This window comes from Mustela nigripes, chromosome 14 (assembly GCF_022355385.1).
Source record: "Mustela nigripes isolate SB6536 chromosome 14, MUSNIG.SB6536, whole genome shotgun sequence".
Taxonomy (NCBI): Eukaryota; Metazoa; Chordata; class Mammalia; order Carnivora; family Mustelidae; genus Mustela; species Mustela nigripes.
The window spans coordinates 38,089,361-38,111,957 of NC_081570.1; the positions used below are offsets into that span (position 1 = coordinate 38,089,361).

Sequence of the window (22,597 nt, forward strand, 5' to 3'; positions counted from 1 at the left end):
GATTATAAGGGGACTTGGTCTGACGTGAGTTCTGTATCTGCCTCCCCAGTGGCTCTGGGTAAGTCCCATCCTCAGTTTCCTTCTCTGTGCCAAAGGCATGGAAAACCTCTCAGCTGACTACCTGAGCCATTCTGAAGATCTACTGAGACACTGTCTCCGGGACCCACTCTAAGATATAAAAGACAGCTATGAATATAAGTGAGGTAGGGTAAGAGCACATCTACCTAAGCATCAAAGCAGAATGAATGAGGCTTTACATAGAAATCTATTATCTGATAACAGAAACCTTCCTTCTTGAGTGCAAAATTATATTTGATTCAAACTTTGGGAATAGAACTTGTGTGTTTCTAGACTAGATTGCTCCCATTTTTAAGCAAAAAAACCACTGGCACAGGCTTAGTAACGATTGTCCTCTGGGGATGTGGTGGCTGTGAACCTTGTTACACTGGTTTCCGCAATAGTGACTGGCCTCTATCTTTTACAATTCTGGAGTCTTGTGTTCTGAGAGTGTTTCTTTCTTGTTCTCTCTGCGAGGCAGTCATTTCCCCCTGCTGTCCAGGCTGCTGCCTTTCAAATTTCCTGATTCCTGCTTCCAAACCACATTATATGAGAAAACCCAAAAACCTGGTTTGTTAATATCGCTTGCAGCATTAAGAGCCTCTTAAGTTCTTCTACGAGGAAACCAAAGGAGTTTTCTACATCTTTATGTTAATCCTCCTAAGGTCATGTGCCTCTTGCTCAAAAGCTCTTTAGTGTTTTTCATTCCTTCCCAAACAAGTCCAACGTTCCAGCTGGCCTGGTTTTCAAGGTCTTCGACCCCTGTCCTCAAAGCACACGTGCAGTATCTCTTCTCAGCAGGCTCAGGGCACTCTCCCACCCTCAGGGGCTGCTGCCCTCTGCCTCCTCTCTGGCCTTGAGATATCCCCAACCTCCAAGGCCTGCTTCAAGGACCACCTCCTTCCTGACGTCTCCCTCAGTTACAAACAACCTCTCCAAACTCTGAACTCTCTCATTTTATCCTCATGCCCCTTATGGTATTTATCACTTTCTGACTTAACTACACTCTTTTAGGACCATGTGTAGCTCTCTTCATGTTCCTGAAACTGCCCTGGAGAGGTTTCCTTCAACCCTTGGGACCGCCTCTTGCTGAACGAGTGCAGGAATGAGTGGTGGCCCCGGTTCTCTGCGCCACACTTCTCCATGTTCCCTACCGGGTTCCAGGTAGCTGAGGCCACTGCCCTCAGAAGCTCCTGTCAGACTCCCTGCCAGAGGGGGGCGGCTCTACCTTGGGGGACTGCTGAGCGAAGTGTCTGCCCTTCACTAGCCTCGAGGGCACTTGGCCCTCGTGTCCCTCATGCCCTCCCTGGAGAAGAGCTGCACCAAGCCTCCCCCCGCCCCCCGCCGTGTGGAGTGGTAGGTGGCCTGCCGGGGCACTCACCACTGCCAAGCCTCAGGAGCAGCACGTCCTGGAGCCTCCGGTTGAGGTCCCGGAGCTCCTTCATTTCCGACACAAGTGCCCCGTACTCCTTGAGCTTCTTGGCCTGCTGGACCAGCTGCCTCCGAGTCCGCTCCAGCTCCTGCTGGAGGTGGCGCATCTCCTCCTGCTGCTGCTGGTAGTTGCGCAGCAGCTCCTCATACAGAGCCCGGGGCACGACGGCATCCTCCAGACTGTCCATGTCCTCCATGCCCGGCGAGGCCTCCACGAAGACCTCCTCCGGACACGTGCTGTGGCCCAGGCTCAGGCCGTTCTGCTTCTCCAGCCGGGCCACCACGGCCTCAATGCTCTTATGCGCCGCTTCGCTCGGCTTCCGCCCCTCGGGTCTCTGTGTAGGACAACGAGAATCAGTTCAGGCAAGGGCAGCTGGGACTTTCTTGGACTGCGGCTCAATATTTCCCCAGACAATCCTAGAATCACAGAACCACAGAACATCAGTGCCTGGAGAAACCTGTGCAAACACTCAGTCAAAGCCTTTCATTTTACAAACGGGGAAACGGAGATTCGAGGTGGGGAAGGGTCTTGCCTAAGGTCACACAGTCGGTTGGTGACAGAGCCGGGACTCTGGTTTCCCAGGCCGGTGCTCTATCCCTTCTATGACTCTGCCTCCGGGGAGCATAGTCCACCATGCCCACCCTTACCAACTCCAGCCCCCACCCCACCCCCAGGGCCTAGGCCGTGACTTGCTCACAGGGGTGTTCCATGTTTATCGGTGGAGAATCTGTGAGAAATCAGGCCAGGCCAAACCATCCCAGGGGAGTCCACACTCAAATCTCTTCAACAACAGAAACATAAAAGGCAAAACACCCCAAGACAAAACAAAACACCCACCTCCCCCGCCCCCAGCACACAGAAACCAAAGGGCATTCCACCAGTAACATTTTCCTCAAGAATGCTTTCATTGGGAAGGACGCTAAGAACTCTAATCTGTTCTAATCGAGGGCAGGAGCCGTGTCTTATTTTCTCTGTTTCTCCACTGCCTACTCAGAACTGGCACTTGGCAGGGGCTTGATAAATGTTTACTTAACTGCAAAGTTCAAAGAATGCTGGAACTGCAAGTTCCTTCAGTTTAACTCCCTCATTTTCCAGGTGAGGACACTGAGGCTCCTAGAGGGGAAGGACCACGCTTGGGCTCACATGGAGAGCTTGCAGACAGAGCAGATCCAGAACCTAGAGCCCTGCTTCCAGTACGAGGCCGCCTCCCCCACATCTGCCAGCCTCTCCTCGGACTCTCGCCAAGATGAAGCTTAGCAAGACAGTGGATATACAGAGCATAGTTCATTGAGAAGAAAATTATCCAGGACTATCTAGGGGCTGGGGTTTCAGCTGCCTGAGGAAATTTCAGCTCAAGTAGACAAAGCTTCCATTGTGGGGGAGTGGGAGTTACAGGACCAACTGAATTCCTCACTCAGGGCAGGAGGGCCAGGCGCTCTCCCGACTGGGGCACTTCTGGGAGGCTGCAGACAACTAAGGACAGCGGATTCCAGACAAACTAACTGCATCAGGTCAAGCCTGCCTTAACCTCTCGATAAATTTCTGGGTGTTTAATGAAAAAACAAAACAAAACAAAACAAAAACAACATGGTCCTGAGATTGAGTTACATGACAAAAATCCTATCCTATAATTTTATCCATCGGGATAAGTTGCTGCTAGTTTAAATGAACTTATCCGCTAAAATTGTACTGATCACTTGAGATACTGTCTGCATCATTACACTGTGAGACCAGCAAGGGCAGTGACCACGTCTGCCTAGTCTCCTTGACCAGGGACAAGGCCAGGCCCACAGCACAGGTGCAATGAATGCATCACCTGAACCCAGATGCATATTTGGGACTGTGCCCTGGGGCTATCCTTGGCCTTGTGTCCAATATCAGACCACGGTCAATGAAGAAGGCAGCCTTCTTTCTCCTCCCTTCCTCTGGGGTACCCATTCTATAGGAAAAAAAAAGTCTGGTTTGTTGAACAAGATATTCAGTGGGTTTACAAGTGAAAGCTAGAGGAGACCAACTGGGAAGAACATCAAAGGAAATACAACTTCATGTAAAAGTTTTCTTTCAACCCAGGGTCCACAAACTCCTTTGTGTAATCCTGGCACATTCTGCTTCCTATCGAGTCTACCCTTAGCTGTTTGGGGCGATCTGATAGTGACTGGCTCTGAACTACTGCTCGAGAATGACTGTTTAATATTCCTGGAGCTCAGAGCTATAGTTCACAGAGGAAAGGGCACTGTTCCAAATACTCAGCAGTGATAATACTGCCTAGATGGGGCCGTTGAGCAGCGTGGTGGCACAGCATGACTCAGGGCTCCTGGAAAGCTGGCCAGCAAGGCAGATGCACAGTGGTTGTCCCAAGACTCGCCCAACCTGAAAAAAATCCCCAGAAAACATTTCTATGGGGCAAAGAGGCCAGAGGGGAACTCTTTAGCTATCAAGACTCTGACAATGTCCCCATGAACTTCCAAAAAGGAAAAAAAAAAAGGAAAGATTTTGTTACCTTGATGTGTCTAAGCTGTAAATCTTCATCCCCATAATCTTTAACCTCCCCATCTTCTTCTACATGATTGAGAGAAAGTTTGGGGATTTTTATTTTCTTCTGCATCACACTGTTTTCAAGATCAGATTTGTCTTCTAAAATGCATATCAAGAGAACAAGGTTCATTATGAGTCAAAACGCTCAAAATACCCAAAACCTCAAGTGCAAGCAAATGATTGAGGCCAGACCAGTTAAAAAGGAAAAGCAAACAAACCCAAGACCTGTCCCACCTGCAAGAAGGCTCCTAAAAGCAGCAGTGCAGGTCAAGCTCTAGGGTCAAAGGCATATGCTGTAAGCACCACTGTACAAAGCACTGAAATCATGTCCAGTAATTTTGCTTAGGGGTTGCGTCAAGCATACCTTAAAGGGTAGCCTTTCATGGAATCTTGGAACTGGAATGGCCGTTAGATTGCTATTTGGTCTAAACTAGCCTGTGGATCCCTCAACAATCAAGATCCTTCCAAGCCAAGTGAATTCTCAGGAAAATGTGGTGTTTTTCTGCCATCTCAGGTGCCAGTAAGCATGAAAGGGACGACGGCTCTTCTGGAGGCAGGGCCTCCCCACAGTCCCGACACAGGACAGGCTGAGGTCAAGACAGACAGAAGAAGAGTTAACAGGTAACATTTACTGCCTTTTTACTGGAATCAAATCACAGAACGACAGAGTTTGAGGGGCCCTGCTGACCAACTGGTCCAACTCTCTCATTTCACAGATGAGGGAACTCAAACCCAGAGGAAAGAAGGGGACTGCCCAAGGCAGGAGTCTGAGGAAGAGCCAGGAGTCTGGCATCTCGCCCAGTGCTTACGTGTGATAACCATATACACCAATTTGAACTACGAACTGGAAGGTGCTATACAAATACAAAGGGATAGGACTTCTCACTTTCTCATTCTCTGAGCCCAACTTCACACAATCTAAAAGAGAATTTTTTTTCCTCCTGCACAGATGTCAAAGTTTATCTCCCAGATCTGTCTTTCGCTGTAGATGTCAAAAGGGAAAATTCAAAGAGCAGAGTTCTAAAGGTAGAAACTTGAACCTGGAGCTGGCCCCTTGTGGTAAATAGGGTGGGGTCTTGTGTTCTGGGCTTGAACTGAGATTCTGGGAATTATTGTGTCTTTGATTCCTCAAAGGTTCCCACTGCTCTATCCCAAATGCACTTTCGAGCATGTTGCCCAATGCTGGATGTGGCACGTGGCCAGGTAGCTGGTTAAACACAGTCTCTGAGGGTCTTTATGTGTGAGTGTGTGTGTGCATGCATATGTGTGTGTGTTAAACACTCTCTTACACTTCCCCCAAGCCAGGCTTCTCTCTTCACAACTTGTTAGTAAAGCTGAGAAGGCAGCTTATAAGCACACAACTATTCTAGAATCTAGTCAAATGCCACATCTTCCCAAACAGTCATAGGAAGGAAGCCTGTTGGTGCTGGAGAGAGCTCAGTGGGAACCTCAGCTCCTGTGTGGCAGGCCGAGGAGGAAAGCGTGAGGGCTCTCACGGAGCTCAGGTGTGTGCTCTGTAACGAAGCTGGGGGGACAGCAGCAATAATTCACCTAACTCACCGAACAGTGCCAAGTACACACGAGGCTCTCAACGAACACAACATTAAGACTGACACTAGCAACATGCTCGGAATAATTTTTATTTCCTTAAACATATGGTAAATAAAGACACAATTTAAAAAAAAATAATAAAGGAATGACTTAAGAAGAGTGTAGAGTGCAAGGGACCTGCCCAGGAAAAATGACTAGTCTTTGTTAACAACCCTCTCCTGGTCAGAAGTGAAAACGGCCTTTCCCACTAACTGGAGGAACAATCCTCAGGTTCTGTTTTTCACAAGAAAGGCCTGTTTTTGTTCTTTTTATGCCTATAAAACACAGCCAATGAGCTAGGCCTGAACAATAGCAGGGACTGTGATCTTTCCACAGAGCAGCAACTTCCTTCTCCTATAAATCATTGTAGACTCTACGTCAAAAAGCTGCTGAAATATAAAAACTAAAGAAAGTGCTTCAAATGAAGTTATCCCCAAACGGGGCAGCTGGGTGTTTTCACATATGAAAAAACAGATACAGAGGATGAGAAGGTGGTGTTAGGACTTCTGAATGTGTTGGGGCAAAGCTCCCGAGCAGTTGTCAGTTTGACAAATTCAAGGGCAAAGGTTTGAGATGTAGATGCCAAACTAGAAATGACAAGCTAGGCTCTGCCTCCCTGAGCTGAAACTGTGGAGCTACTGTGGGGCTCAGGTTCAAGGTGGCTGGAGAGAGGCGATCATTCAAATGCACAAAATGAGCTAATATTTGCACTGAGAACAATCCTCAGATCATCTCCTTCAACACTTTCAAAATACAGGTGAGGAGACTGAGGCTCCAGATGGTGAAGTCCACTCATCCTTCCACTCAACGATGCAGGGGGCTGCAGGGAGCGCAGCACAGGCTGGGTGCTCATTCTGCAGAACTCACTAACTGCGCAAGGTCACAGAAGTTAGTGTCAAAACACGAAGAGTATGAGAACCCAGACCCGATAACCAGCATCTAGAGCATTTCTTCTTACGCCTCAGCATAACATTTACTGATTATTTATACTTACAGGTTCTAGCCTGGGCCCAGAACATGGAGCCTGAGCACCCAACTGTGGGGGCACAAGATAAAAACCAAGGAAAAAGATAAGCCAAGATCTCACCTGGTGAGTCTGCATAAGGGGGCAATAACTGCTATAGGATCTCAGGGCCAAGGGAGAACACTTTGGTCAGTGCAACCACGGCAGGCTTCTGAGAGGAGGTGGCATCTGAGCTAGACTCCTTACTGAGTGATCTTGGGTAAGTTACTTTACATCTCTGATCCTGCTTCCTCATCTGTGCCTCAATCACTCTGCCAGGATGCTGGGAAGATGACCACTTCTGTATCAAGTTCTATTAAGTACTTGATGGGAGTGAATGGTACGTGGGCAGTCAGTGCTCATCAAAGGACAGCCGTATAAGGATGGTAAGGATCCAGATCACATCAAAGGGACAAAGACTAGAAACTTAAAAAGGAAGGCTGGGAAACTATTTAGACTGGAATGCTTATAAAACATGGTTCAGTTACAGGCAAAAAAAAGAGGTGAGGGAGGAAGTAAAGGTGACTGGGGCTTAGAGAATAAATGACCCTGAATGCCGAGGGAAGAGGAACTGAGGTCGGCAAACAGGTGTGGAAAAAACTACGAGTCAGACAAGTCCAAGTCCAGTCCTGCCATTTGGTGGGGCAAGAAGTCAGGCGAACTTGCAATATCAATGAGTGGCATTTTTCTTTTTCTGTAGAAATGGAGATAGAATGTACCTCAAGTGGGAATCAAATAGTGAGTAGATGTACCTTGAAAGCAACAGAGCCCTGTGTATATGGTGGATGGCAAAGCTCAGGAGAGCCTACTGCTGGCTCAGAGCCTGCTGTTGGCTTGCTTTTTTCAGGTGGAGACCTGCCTGCTGTCTGCCTGCAGTGCTCCACTCCCTACCTGACAGCAGGAGGCCGCGCCCCCACCAGCTAGCTATACCCAAGGCTCCATGCTCTCCCATGTAACTGGAATGTCCCCAATCTTTCCTGTCTGTTGACAAACTCCACTCAACCTCCATTTCTCTCCTCCTTCTTCCTCCAAGGCCTCCGTATGCATCGTACATACCTCTCTGTAGCCTCTTTTCTTACCACGTTGCAATCATCAGGTTTGAGGTCTACCTTCCCCACTGGATGGAGTGTGAGTAACCTCAGCACTGGGCCCATATCCTAGGCCTGGCCATACAATAGGGACTCATCCAACAAAAATGTTTAATGCAAGAATAATAAAAATGAGGCTACACCAATAGCATAAGAAAAGATGCTCACAATCACCAGTCATTAGGGAAAGGCAAATCAAAAACATAATGAGATACCACTTTGCAAGAAGATGGCCATAGTAAAAAAAAAAAAAGAAGGGACAGAGAAGAAATGCAACAAACGTTGGGAGGATGTAGAGAAACCGGAACCCTCATTCATTACTGGTGGGCATATAAAATGGGGAGCCGTTGACAATTCCTCAAAATGTTAAATATAAAATTATCATATGACCCAGCATTCCACTTCTAGGTATACACATAAGAGAGATGAAAACATATCTACAAAAACTTGTACATGAATGATCACAGGAACACTCTTCATGATAGGTAAAAGGTGGAAACAACTCAATTGCTTATCAGTTGATGAATGGATAAAAAAAATGTGGTCTAGCCATGCAATGGAATATTATGCAGCCATAAAAATAAATGAAGTGTGGCAGATGCTACAACATGATGATTGTCCATGATTGGACAGTGAAGATGGTTACAGAACACAGCGAATATACTAAGAACCACTGATTTGTACATATTTTAAAATGGTTAAAATAGTGAATTTTATGTTACTATACTTCAACTAAAAAACAGGTTACCACTTGAAGAATGTCTACTACCTATCAGGTTCCACCATAAGGCTCTTTGCTTATTACTACACTTCACAACAACCCTGCAATTACATAGTATTAGCCACAACTTTTTTCCCCACTAAAAAAGAAATGAGACTCAAAGGCCCCAAACCACCCAGATAGGAAGGTGCAGAGCCAGAATTTGATCTAGGTCTCTCTACCTCCTAAGCCCATGTTTATCCTCTCTAAAAAGAGGCCTGCAACATGGCAGAACCAGAATAAATGCTGAATGAATGAAGGATGGGTAAGGATGAAAACATCCAAATTCCCCAGTCCAGAGATCAAAGCAGAAGACCACTTTACTCCCACTCTCCTTCCAGATGCCTCTGTCCTCAGGAAGTCCCCAGAAAGCAGTGACCATCACCAGGCATAACAGAAACAGGTTGTAGCCGGGCCTTGGGGCTTGGATGAATTCCTTGAAAAGGTAGACTCAGCAGTACAGGAGGTTCTGAAATGACAAGAGTGAGTTCCAGAAAGGAGCAGAAGCAGATCGTCCCTCCAATCCTATGCCTCCTGATCTGGATACTTGGCTGGGGAGGATCTTGAGGCTCCTGAAAGCTAACTAGTTTTGGGTTCTGTGGTAACGCACATTAGTCTCCATCTTGACTGGTGCTCTAGGGATAAGGGCTCAAGACGACCCGGGGCCTCTGTTCATCCTTTACTTCAGGCAGTGCACATTCACTGGGCTCTGTTTTGAGTTGAACACAATACTAAGTGTCCCTTGTCTTTTGGACCCTTCCAACCCAGTATGTGCTAAGGACTCCAACCAGAATGCAAGGTTTGACTTCCTGAGAGAGGCTGGCTCATGTGGGGCAAACCCCCAGTCTCTAGGCCTTCCTGACCCTAATCCTGATTGAACGTGATACCTCACATCTACATCTAGTCCACAGAAGATTTACGAACAATCACTGTCATCATCCAATGGGAAAGAAATCGCTGGGACAGGGAGGTCCAAGATCTACTAAAAGCAGCACAGTCCTTTGAATGAGGTGGTCCTTGTTTGAAATTCTGGCTCTTACGCATACTAACTTTGGGAACTTGGGCAAGCTACTTAACCTGTCTGGGTCTCAGGTTCATTATCCGTAACATGGAAATGATAAACTGTTTTCCAAAAGATGGTGTGTGTAAAACACCCAGCACAGAGCCTTGCTTGTCATAGGTGTTGAATGAAGAGCTGCTCTCAGTCTGTCCCTGTGGGTCCCGTGCTCGGCTTTTATCCCCCAGCAAAGAGAACCACTGCAGGTACCTGCCACAGATGGAGACGTGATAAGAGAGATGTTTGGGGAAGATTAATGTGGCACTGGCAAGCAAGACGGATGAGGTGTGAGGAGGAGACTGAACGCAGGGTGGCAAGAAGCTATAACTCTTGACTGGTCACATTAATGAAGGTGAACAGTGGTGTGGATCATCTAGGACAGCAAATAACTTCATGTAGCATTTTAATGTAGCTTTGGCGTGTGCTTCTGGCTTGGAATTCCAGGAAACCATGTAAGAAACTAGCAGTGGACTCAGATGGACAAGGAAAACTCTCTAGTCAACCTGCTTTTAAACTGTTCCAAGCTGAAGATTAAATAATCAGTTCTCCTATAAACAAATATGTAGCCTCTGAAGAGACAACCTTTACTGTTCTGACTTTCTAATTTTTAAGGTGAAAAAAAACCCACCAAGGATTTGGACATCAACTATTTCCTCCTCCTTTTCAGCTAATTGCATCCATCCATGCAACAAATACTGAGTAAGCACCTACTATGTGCCAGGGCCCACGCCAAATTCTTTACAGACATCTATACACTTAATCCCCATCATGGCTCCACTGAGGCAGAAATTGAGGCTCAAAGAAGTGAGATGGCTTGCCAAAGACATCAAACTATTATATAGCAGAGATAGCATCTCAAATCAGGTCTGCATGACACTTGGGCCCTGTTCCTATCATGTAATCATCCTATAGGAAGAACAACAGAAAAATGACCAAGTTGCTAAAACTTCCTCAGCTGAACTAAAAGGCACATATAAAATGATGAGTGTGTCAATATAACTTCCAAAGTGCCTGCCTTTCTCCTAAGACCTTGCTTACACCCAAAAGAATGCCATGATAAATTCCCAAACTGAGATGAGCACTGTACCAGTATGAAGAGATGGCAGACTCCTGAACTACAAGCTTATCAAGTCCCCCAAGCTCTAAATAATCCCCAGAGTCCTGATTCAAAGTCATAAAATCTGGTAGAAGCTACTCTTCCGAAATATTGAAGAACCTGGTATCTGTTATTAACCTGAGAGAGAGAGAAACATTCCATTAATGGAGGCAGAGTAATAAGCAAATAGTGTTTTAGAAAATAGGCAAGTGGACAGAAAATGTGAAGTAAGTCCGTCTTCAAAAGTGAAAAAAGTCCTGAAGAGTCTGTAGTATACAGGAAAAATGAGAAAGGGATTGTCTTGACTCCCATTTTGCATAAAATCATGCTGGATCATGGAAAGGATCCAATAGCAGAGAGTTGAATGTGGTGTGGGTTTGTTAGCCAGGATGAAATTCTGAGAAGCTAAACATAAAATGTGTACAAAGGTTTGTCTTGTTTTAAAAATATCTACATGCAAGTTTGAAGTTTTTCATATGTACAAAAATCCTATAAAGTCTTATGATGTTTGCATTAAAAACAGACATGCCACCAAGAAGACATGCACGTTGTGTTCTCTAGCCTATGGTGTTTGTTTTTATAAAATCCAAGGCAGACAAAATTCTCAAGTTTCAAGGATTATATCCAGTCAAGACAACACAAAGAAGAGTGCCTAATGTGGTAGAGCAGAAAGAAATCAGGCAACACTGGTTCGAGGCCTGGCTCTGCAACTGCCTCTCTGGCTGTCAGCTCCTCTTCCTCTTGGTTTTCTTCTCCGTAAAACACAAGGACTAGATGAGAAGACCTTACGGTCCTTCAGCTCTATAACCATGGGCCAGTCATCCGGAATTCTAGGTCTCTTTCTCTTCTGTGCAGGGCAGAGTAAGAGTAGATGACCTAATCCCTCCCGGTGGGCACACTACCAGAAATGTCCTGACACCATTCAAAAAAGGAGGCGAAGAAACTGCTAACTGGGTTTCAGTAGGTATCCTCGCTCTCACTCCTGCTGCCTCACTGGCCTTGGCACAGGGCTGGGGCACGAACAAAACCAGGAACTTCATCCTGCTGGCTCATTTGCTGGGGTAAGAAATGGCCCCAGCACAGGGTCACAAAGGGGCAAAACATACAAAGGATCACTAGCCTTTCATGCTGAAGCCAAGCCCCAGGAGGATTTAAAACACACATGTTAAATTTTAAACTGGTCTGCTTCTTCCATGTGCTTGTTCCTCTAAAATCACTCCTTTCCACAAACGGTGGTACCCAAGCTATTCTCTTCCCAGGAACTCCTAGCTGCCACAGTCCTTAACAGCTGCCTCTATTGAGCAAATACCTACTATGTGCCAGACACTTTTCTGTATTCCCTAGCTAAGTAACACAGTGGGCAAGCAGCGAATTACCATCTCTACATCACACATGAGCACTGGAGACTGAGAGAGGTGAATTAATCTCACTTCACTTCTAAGTAGCAGAGTTACCACTGGAACCCAGACTGTCTGACTTCAGAGTCCATTTTCTTTCAGTTCTCTAATACTTCCGCCTTAACATTTAAGGAACTGACCTAGAGGTCACCTAACCAAATTCTCCCATAGGACAGGATTTCATTCCAGAATATTCTTGATGTGCTTACCACCTCCAGTGATCATGAGCTCATCATGATGCTGGAACTCCTTCCAATTGTTCATCTGCTCTCTCTGCTATTACCATGATGCTCCCACCAATCCCTATGAATTCCACTCTTTGTATCCAACTCTGCTTTCTGGACCCCAAAGAACAGGACTGATCCTTCCTCCACTGGGAGCAAAACTCAGACACTGAACACTACCAAAATATCATGCCATGCAAATCTTTTCTTCACTTCCGTATATATTTAGCTGCCCTATTCTATGTCTAACCAAAAGCTCAGAGGAAGAAGCAGTTGTATGTAGTTAAGAGAAACAAAAACAAGCCTAGATCTGGGATCCAAGGACCTCTCTCTTAGCTTGATTTTTCAAGACACCCATCTGCCCTGCTTATCACTCGATTCTCTCTCCATCCGTCTCTGTTCATTTCTTCCCAGTTACCTTTTTTGGGCTCTTCCTCTTCAGCTGTGCCCTTAAAAGCTGATGTTCTGAACAGTTCTGCCTTGTCTCATTCTTTACTCTGCACCCTCTCCTGCTGTGACCTCACCAGTCCTGTGGCCAATGACTTCCACACTGGGATCTTCAGCCCAGTTTCAGAGTGCTGTCCTGAACCTTGACCACGTGCCTGACTGCTCTCCAGGAGCGTCCCCCCAGCTGTCCCATGGGCCCCTAAGATTCAACCTGTCTCAAGCTAACCTCATCACCTCCTCTTCCAACCAACTGCTCTTCTAGTGCTCCCCATGGAGGGAGGAGAGGCCAGATCACCACATCATTCTCACCACAACCAGGCACTGGCCAAGTTCCATGGATCCTCCTTTCTTAGTCCATCTCAGACCCATCATGACCACTGCCACCTTACTTTAGGCGTCACGCTTCCTGAATGAACTGACCCACACTTCTCCGCAAGCCCTCAGCATGTGGGAAGACGCAGCCCATTGCCTGGCACCTATAGTTCCTGCTCAATAACTGTCTGAAGAGCCTGCTTCTCCCAGGTCAGATGAGTAGCCCTCTTCATGGGGATGCAGACAAAGTATACAGAGATTTCTAGCACTGAACCTGGAACCTGCTGAGTACTTCATAAATATTTAACAAATTAGTGCTAGAAAGCAAAAAACAATGCCCATTCCTCTGCATTTCCCTTCAGCATATGTCTGTCCACCTCGCAGAACTCAATACCCACAAAAATGAAATAAATCAGAGAAAACCTCTTCAGGGCATGTACACTCTTCTGGTAAGCATTTTAAAATGAAGAGTACACACATCTTTCTCTTGAAGGAGCTTATAACACAAAGCAGGTAGACAAAGTGGAAAGAAAACTCATCCTGGAGTCAAAGATCTAAACATGAACTCCACTTTTCTGGTGTGCTTTTATTTTATTTATTTATTTATTTATTTTTCTGGTGTGTTTTTAAAAACAAAAACTAGTGTGTTCTTGCATACCAGAACATTACACAAAAGAGTATGACCTCAGCTTGCCTGGGGCAATTTTTTCTTTCATCCTGTGAGCTAGAACTCTGAAGTACTCTGTAGCATGTCCCATTTCTTTGTAAGGAGTATGTGGTTCTTGAACAGCGAAATCACATCAGACTAAGCCTGCAATGGTTAACATTTCAGTGGAATCTGCAACAGATGACAGCAGGCAAGTTCCAATCTTTGCTCCAATGTGTATTAGCAGAACATGTCAAAACCTAAATTAAAAGTTTTCACTCGCTTTTTTAAAAAAAAATAAATCCTTTTGTTGGCAGTCTCTCACTGATGACATGCAACAATCTTTGCATATGAAATCGGCTAGTCCCCTGCTTCGTTGCTAACTTTGTAGAAGTTCCAAAGCATTTCTGGAGCAAGTGATCTATTTGGACTGACAATGCCAAGCTGGGACCTGAGCCCTGAATGAGCTAAAATTACCAAAGCAAGAAGAACGTGGCTTTGGAAGCTATTTCCCCCAAGTGTGGGGTTTTTCTAGTCAAGGCAGTGATAAAGAATGTTGACTTTTTCCAGATGAACAACACTGAATGAAACCTCAAAATCCCACTGCAGGTTTCTGCTCTGAAAAACAAGTTGCTGCTACAGAGGTTCCTGTCCTTCCCGACTTCCGCTTCCCAAACATAATAAATACACCTGTCTTCCCAAAGTTCATGAGTTCGGCACGGGCTGGCTGGTGTGGACCATGTGCTGGGCACTGCAGATGCAGAGACAAGGAAGGCAGGGCCCTGTCCTGGAGGAGATCACTGGCTGCTAAGGAAGATACGCACATTCATGACTAACTGAAGCAAAACACAAAATGCTAAGATCCATAAGCAAGGGATAAGCAGAGTAAAGGGAGAGCTCTGAGGAGAGAGTGTCCCCTCTGGGGGCAGAGGGTAGGGCAGGGAACACCCTTGAGGCTTGCGGGGTCGGGGGTGGGTGGGTGGGGATTCCAGTATATTTTGTCCCCTCCTCTATCATAGCCCTCAGCTCGCTGGACCACAAACATGTCACATGTTAGCCTTCCCCACTGGAAGCCATGGGCACGGGCCCCATGTCAGACAATCCATCTTGGTTGGTTCAAAAGAGTGCGTGCGGGTCTTTTCTCAAGAGGGAATGAAACACCACAGGTCTAGGGAAAGTGAGAACAGTGGGCGAAGCTGGAGAAGTAGTGTGGGGCGGGGGCCACTACAAATGCCAGGCGGAGAAGCTGACGTTTAATTTAGAGGCAACAGGGAGCTATAGAAGTTTCTAAGGAGAGAGGCGAATTGACCCAAGACTGTGTTTTAGAAGATTATTTGGACAGCAACTTAGAAAAGAGGCTGGAGACAGGGTGAGCGATTAGAGGGTCCTTGCACTGGTTTAGACAAATAAAAGCTGCTACAGGCCTGAATGCAGGCAGTGGGAGTGGAGCTGGAAAGGGAAGGCTTAAAGAAGAATCTGGACAGGGCACCTAGAATCGGCCCTTTCTCTGCCCCCACCTTTGCCCCTTCCCCACCAGTGCCTGGCTTCTACCTCTAGTTAGCACTCATGTCAAGTCCTAAGACTACATATTCCTTGAGGATAATGCCCATTTCTTCTTCATCAGTCTGCCCCTGACAAAAACCTGTATTCGGCAGGGCCTGAGAAGTGAACTCTGTGGCTCCAGGTCATGCTGTCATTCAGAGCCAGCACCTCCGATGTCCTGGTGCACTGGTGCCTTGGCTTACTACAGCATTGGGCCTGGCATACAGGAAGTAGTAAGGGGGTATTTGAGAACAAAAGGAATTTAGCACACCCAAATAATAATAACAGAGCACAGGTGCTTGGACAGAATGATGTGGTATTGTAAGACTCTGAGCCTAGAGAGCCAGTGTTTGTCCTGTAGAAACCACCAAATTCAATACCAAGAGCCCCAGTAGCAGGCCAAACTGCAGTTAGATAATGGCAAGCTCTCCGCATGTGTAGCTCTCATTTTCACAACCTGTGTGGCAAATAAAGGACAATGAGCAAGGAGAGACCAAAGGTCAACCAAGTCTTGAGATATGTGGTTCTCCTGTGGAGGATGGGAGCTCCTTGGAGATTTCCTCAGGACAATGACAACTCATGGAGGAGAGGGCAAGGTAGTGTGTGTGCGCTCTGTAGGAGGGATGCTGGTAAGACAGGAAGAGGAAGAGCAGAATGAGCTTGAGAACTCAGAAATGAAAACTGTCCACTGGCTCAAAAACTTGCCTTGAGCCCCAAGCTTCATGGTCATTTCTTGCATGCATGCTGTGTGGCTAACAGGAACATCAGCTACTTTAGGAAGGGCAGTGCCAAGCACGGCCTGTGTTCTGAGGCTAGCTTTGCCATTTATTAGCAGGTCAGTCTCTGAGCCTCAGTGTCCTCAGAGATCAACAGCAATCTCTACCAACAGGGTTCCAGGGAGGATGAGCAGGGACAACGCACAGGCTCATAGTGAAACTATCAATAAAGGTGGGTTTGTTTCTTTTTCCCTTGGACTGAAATCACCCTTTGTTGAGAAGAGGGCTGTCCCACGGGGTCTGACACACATGAAACCATGGCATAAACCACCATGTCTCACAGCAGCTGGCTTTGACATTTTCTGGATTCAAGAAGAGGTCCACTTAAGACAGCTCTGGGTTGGCCTGGCAATACTCAGTAAAGTACCAACTTTGCACCAACAGCCATGAAGTAGCCCCAAAACTGCCCCTTGAACCCAGGCTGTTGGTGCCAGAGAGAGATCAACTAACTCGTGGTTAATTCACTAACCCAAAGCCATCTCTACCTCCCCCTGGAGAGCTCACCTCCTCCCGTCTGATGCCACAACATGGTGGTATTTATAGCTGGGAGATGCCAGAAGACAGCTCTTTAAGAGGAAGTGACTGCCAGCAATTCTCAGAGCCACCACATTCAAGTCAAGATGGAGTTTTAAGACACATAGGAGAGTTCTCTCAGGGTAAATGAATCCCCAAACCCACCCTGGCCCTTCCAGCCAGATCTGCAGCCAGAGCAGCAGCGCCAATTTAAAAATTAACCAGCTGATTGGAATTTGAAATGTGGTCTAGCCAACCTCAAGTTGGTTCCCCCATCACTGCCCCCACCCCCCACCCCGTCTCCTCCCAAAAAAGTAGTGAGGAGGTGGGGGAGAGCATTTTTCAAATCACTTTGCTCAAACTGGCGCCATGGTTCTTCTCTGGATCTGCTCTGCCAACTTCCAGATGTTGCCTAGATTTTTTGTGTTGTTTTTAATAACCCTAGAGATTTATCAACATTCCAACTTGGAGGATGAAAAGTCCATAGATTCAAGATTCATGGTTCTCAGACCAAGAACTACATGTCTTACTTATGAGAACTTTCTTCTTTTTTTAAAATCAGTGTCAGTGAGGACCGCAACTGCCTCGCAGCCTCTCTGCGGCGCTTGAAGAGCCAAGCCATGTTCATGTTTGCTGAATGAATAAATGAATGAATGGACAATCTCTAATGGTGGGAAACAGCCATTACACACCAAGTCACATACATACCACTGACTCCTTCTGACATACATGGCTTCCTCCTCTCCTGAGGCCCTTCCAGATCTAGGAGTATAATACAATCATCAAGAAGCATACCTTCTTTTCTTCTAGCCCAAGCAAAGCTGAGGTTACAGCCTAGTTACAACTTCCTCAGGCCTATACTCTTAGGGAATAATCACCCAGTCCCTTCCCTTGGGTAATTAAAAGCAAGCAAACAAACAAAATAAAACCTAATCAGCTACACAGGCTTCCCTTTTCTACATACTTCTCCTCATTCTGTTTTTCTGGACCCAGCTGTCACCAGGTGTTGTAAATGGGTCTACGCCACTGTACCCTAGGGCTTGCCAGAGGGGTGGTAAGGGTGCGGTCTGTCAAAAAGTACTCAGGGTGCTGGTGGGTTTTTAGTTCTTCTTCCACTCCTCGAGTGCAAACCTGACTTCCAGAGGCCACAGGAGGTGCTGTAAAAGAACAGGAGTCATGGGCTAGAGTTCTAATCCATTGCTCATTTGCCATGGGACCCTAGGCAGGTCACTTCTCGGTTTCAAGCCAGTTTCTCTATCTGCCACATTTAAATACGATCACATGCTGGCTTCATCTTTCAGGACAAATGTCAGAAAGAAAAAAAAAAAAAAAAAGCTGGAAGAATTGGGAAAGGTCTTAAAACGACACCATCTTCATTCAGCTCCTAACCCTGGTCTTCCCTTGCAAGCAGAGAGCAGGCTGGCTGTCTCTGCCCACTCCGGGGTACCCCCACCCGCAGCAGCAGCTAAAAGGCTGCTCCCTAGAACGGAAGTGATACTAACTTCTTCCTCTCTTGTCTGTACCTAAGTCTCCTACTGCTAGCTGGGAAAGAGGGTCCACTGACTTTACAAAGGAAAAGGTGTCTCATGTAGCAGAAAGAACTTGGCGTAGTAGGCTGAAAGGGCTGGTTTCTTGTCCTGTCACCAGCTGAACCTCAGTGTCCTCATCTGTCAAAATGGGGCTGAGACCACCTACCTTCTCTCTCTGTCAGGGCCCTGAGAAAGCAGGAATGGGAGGTCTGGTCTTATTCTGACCAGCAATTCTTTCCTTGCCCTCACTTCCCTCTCACTCAGAGAGCCTTCTGGGAGATTCAAAAGGGGTGTGGAGGCTCAGGGATGCTGAGTGCCACTACCTCTTCACCTCTGTCACCTAGCCAGGAAGGGGCAGAAGAGAGTAGCACCCAGCGATCAAGGCCTCCCCATCCTGTCCAATGGTGACCGGGATGGGACAAGGATGTCACAGCTTCCCTCTGTGAAGAGAGACTCACACCTACAAGAGTCTGACAATATCCACCTTGCCTCCTCAGTTCCAAGAGGCACCAAGGGCCTTAAAGGAAGAGAGACAGAGAAACTTGAGACGGAAGGAGCAGAGAGGGGAAGGACCAAAGAGAAGGTGAGAAGCAGAGAAATAAGAGTGCAAAGGAGGGGAGAGAAAAGAAAAAGTGAAGGGGCCAGGAGAACAGACAGAAACAGAAAGAGGACGACAGACACATACCGAGCGGTGAAGACATACTGACAGCGCGGGAGTGTCGGGGAGGCGGGGAAGACAAAGGGGACCATCCGGTGTTTTTAACTGGTCTGGCCTTTTTGAGACCCCCCCCATCCCCAAAAGAAAAGCCTAGGAGGCGGGCGGAGGAGGCCGGGGCGAGCAGAGGCTCCCCCCGACCCCCTCTACCCCGGGTCCCTGCCCCCGCGCGGGTCCCGCCGTCCCTCCCGGCCCGCTTGCTCACCTGCCAGCGCCAGGATCTGGGCCTTGTGGAGCAGCAGCGCGCCCCAGTCGCGGGAGGCGCGCGGGGGGCTCTCGGGCCCGGCGCCCAGCTCCTCCGGACCCCGGTACACGGCGTACACCTTCTGGTTGTCAAAATCCAGCCGCGAGCGGGGGCTGAAGTCGCGCACGCACGACACTGGCAGCGCGTAGCAGACGTTGTCCTCCAGGAACCGCACAAAGGCGTACATGGTGGGCGCCGGGGGCGGGCCCCGGTCGGGCCGGTCAGCCCGCGGGGCGGGCGCGGAGGTGGGGACCCGGCGGGGGGCGCGAGCCGCGCGGCCGGGCCGGGGGGCGGGGGCGGCTCCCCGGGACCCGGGCTCCCCCCACTGTTATTGTTCCTGAAAGCACCGCTCTGCCAATCGGCTGCTCTCGCCTGGGCGCGGAAAAGAGAGGGAGGGGGGGAAGGGGGCGGGGGGCGGGTGAGGGGGGTTTGGAAGCGCACCGCCACTCGCAAAGTCAGACCCGAGCAATCACAGCCGGAGCGCGATTCGCGTAGGGAGAGGAAAGGGCAGGGAGATTGAATTGCAATAATAATAATAATAATAATAATAACAATAATAACAATAATAACAACAGTAGCATTGCAGGAGAAGGAAAAAAAAATGCATTGACCAAAAGTCGCGCTGCGTGCAGGGAGTATTATATTGCTTCAACAGTCGCGCTCAAAACAAATTGAATCGCAACAAAACTGCATTGCAAAAGAGAGGAGAGAGTGTGGGAGAATGAACGCAGGGCCTGGGAGGGGGTCAATCTTGTTGGGATCCCGAAGTGTAAACTTGCACTTGCAAGCAAGCAGAATTTTGGAGTGTTTCAAATAATTGCAGCCACTCCTCTTAGCTCCTTTAGTTCGTGTATCTTTTTCCCTTCTTTCTTCTTTTTCTTCTTTCTTTCTTCTACTTCTACTTCTTTCTTCTTTCTTCTTTTTTTGCAAAACTGCCAACTCCTGCTGTGGGGAGGGTCTGTCAGCCAGAAACGTTTCCCCAAAGCTGCCAAACTAGTTCTGACCAGAACTGGGGCTTGTCTGGGATTTCCAGTTGGACCAGCTGGCTGAGGTGGTGGAGGGTTGGTCGAGGGCAGCTCTCAGCCAGAGGGAGCAGGGGGCGCCCCTCTGCCCTGTAGTCTTTCTCCACTGAGGCACGTCCACCGCATGCCTTTCTTAGAGCTGGGACCAGTTGGAAAGAAGGAGGGAGTGGAGGTGTACTCTGAGGGAGGCAACCCCAGGATTAGCTGGGCATTTTGGAATGCCTTGAGTTCAGGAATGGAACTCCGTGGAATACCAGTCTTTGCTGTCCGCAGGATCGTAGGCAGAAGAGAGCGTGGAGGCCCTTGGATGCCCCAGACAAGACCTGAACAACTAAAAAGGGGCTGACTGGGCTCTGCTCACAGGAACCACATTCCACATCAGAGGGGGCCAGCACTCTCACAGGGATGCCTCCAAGAGGGTGGGCTTTTATACCAAATTTGGGTACTTTTATCCCCAATTCCCCGCCCCAGACCTGGCACCTGGTAGGGACGAAAATTTTGGGTTGAGAAGAATAATAAATAGAAATCCTCATTCATCCAGCTATCCAGTAATTCATTCTTGTGTTCAAGCAACCAAATATTGTTTGGGTAAGCGCTATATATATGCCAGATTCTGGCTAGGCGCTAGTCACAGAGGGATGAACAGAATGGACAAACCACCTAGATTCCTAGCAGTGTTTGATAGTGTTATCAGAAACGAAGTCTTGGTTTTGGACACCTGGGCCAAAATTAGGTTACTAAATGAGTAACACCTTCCCTCTCCTCAAAACCCTTGCAGTCCCATCCAGGAGTATTAAAAATGTGTAAGTAAGTAATTATATTATTGTGAGAAAAGTGTTCTCATAGAGGAATATTTGTTGGGGGTGGCAGACTTAATTAATGTTATATTTTTTTAAAAAATCATTTCATTGAATTCAAGCTGTAAGAAAAAGATAAATGCACAAAAATATTTCATAGTGGTGAGTGATTTTGTTTTCATTTGTGTTTTGCATTCATATATTTATATTTAACTATTTTTCCACAATAACTATTACTTTATGATCAGAAGGTCTTACATATTATTTTTTAAAAAGCACTGTACTCGCATTTCAGTTCAGCTCCACTAATGATGAGGTAGATAAGCCAAAACCCGCAAATTCTTTCATTGTGATTCGGGAATAATGTTATACAGGCAAACCCCATAAACATACACCTCCCTGATCCAAATGCATAGGTCAGATTACGTTCCCTTAAGCCCGTGGTATATATGTGGTTGTAGCCAGATATGACCACGAGTTTCCTGATGCAGTTGTTGGTCTGATTGCCTCACACACTTGGGGAAAAAAAGAGGTGCCACACTGAGTTGTTCCAGAAGATTTACCTTCGTGATTATGATTTCTTTGGACTAATCTTAAATGAGTTTTTATCTTAAGAATACATTCCTGTGTTTGTCCAGGGGAAGTAATGTATAGCAAGACTTCTGATAATTCACAAGATGGTTCATGCAGAGTTGGCCATATTTAATGAAAGTCCATGTAGCTCCAACTGTGTTTGCAAAATAATTTCTAGTACCATGGCCAATATCCTCTACCATCTAAATGAAGGTGACCACCAAGTACACCATCAGTCTCATCTTTCTTACCACCTTTCTGGACATAGTACATGCCAGATGCATTAAACTATTTGACATTTCCCAAGGTAGCATGCTCTATCAGATCCCAAGCCTTTATGCTTCTGTCCTCTTTCTGCAAAGTTCTTCCTCCTAGAGCACATGCTGACATCAGCTTCCCCTGAAGACCACCTCCAATGTCACCTGCTTTGTGAAGCCTTCCCCAACCACTAGCCCTCCTCAAGCACAGGCGGTCCTTGTCTCCTATTTTGTCCAGTACCTTTTTTCTTTGTTCCTTAGAGTAAGCTCCTTGAGAGGGGTCAAAATCTAAGTAACCTCAGCATCACTGGTTCCTGGCATATTTATGCTTATAAAACAAACATGTTAAAGACACAGAGCGTGAATAGCAAACCTCCTGCATGGCTTTTCTGAAAATCTGCCCCCTTTTCTCTGAGTTGTAGCTGAATCCAACTCTTTCTCATTCCCAGTGACCAAAGGGTGGGGACTGGCTCTGCTCCTTTTGCGACAGATTTGTGAACATGTTAAATGTCACTGTATCCTCAGCTCAAGCAAATTCCCCATCAAAGTCACCATAAATAATTCTTACAAGGAGGTAGTTGCATGTCCCAAGAACCCAGAAAGAAGAAAAGAACAAATTGACATGGGTGCCAGCAGAATAAACAGACTCAAATACATTTTGCATGTAGGTGCACCGATCCCAGAGAGGAACGACAGGTACGGGATGCTCACGGAGACACCGCTGGACAGCCTAAGGGCAACAGAAAGACATCCCGTGTTTCTGCTTCCCATGTGACCTGCACAGTCAGTCTTTAAACACAGCTCCATACACGGGTGCCTGGGAGGCTCAGACTGCCTTCCGCTCAGGTCATGATCATGGAGTCCCGGGATCAAGTCCAGAGTTCCACATTGGGCTCCCTGCTCAGCAGGGAGTCTCCTTCTCCCTTTGATCCCCCCCCCCCCACCCCCCCCCCCGCCCCCCCCCCCCTCCCCCCACTCCCCACCC

The 22,597-nt window shown here is 47.3% G+C and overlaps 2 protein-coding genes across 3 annotated transcripts in view; both read right to left on the reverse strand.

The window, feature by feature from the left end:
• Window positions 1-19,227, reverse strand: part of BEND5 (BEN domain containing 5) — a 46,216-nt gene extending 26,989 nt beyond the window's left edge. Inside the window, exons 1-3 of one of the 2 annotated variants that reach the window (XM_059374671.1) lie at window positions 18,925-19,227; window positions 3,990-4,123; window positions 1,439-1,823 (exon numbers count right to left, since the gene is read on the reverse strand). In XM_059374671.1, coding sequence (XP_059230654.1) covers window positions 1,439-1,823; window positions 3,990-4,123; window positions 18,925-19,150 — 745 coding nt within the window. In that variant the 5' untranslated portion in view covers window positions 19,151-19,227. The remainder of the gene's footprint in view (window positions 1-1,438; window positions 1,824-3,989; window positions 4,124-18,924) is intronic. The other variant, XM_059374672.1, reaches the window with a different exon arrangement.
• LOC132000847 (cytosolic carboxypeptidase 6) overlaps window positions 1-22,597 on the reverse strand; it is a 747,331-nt gene that overhangs the window by 213,886 nt on the left and 510,848 nt on the right. The window lies entirely within an intron of this gene.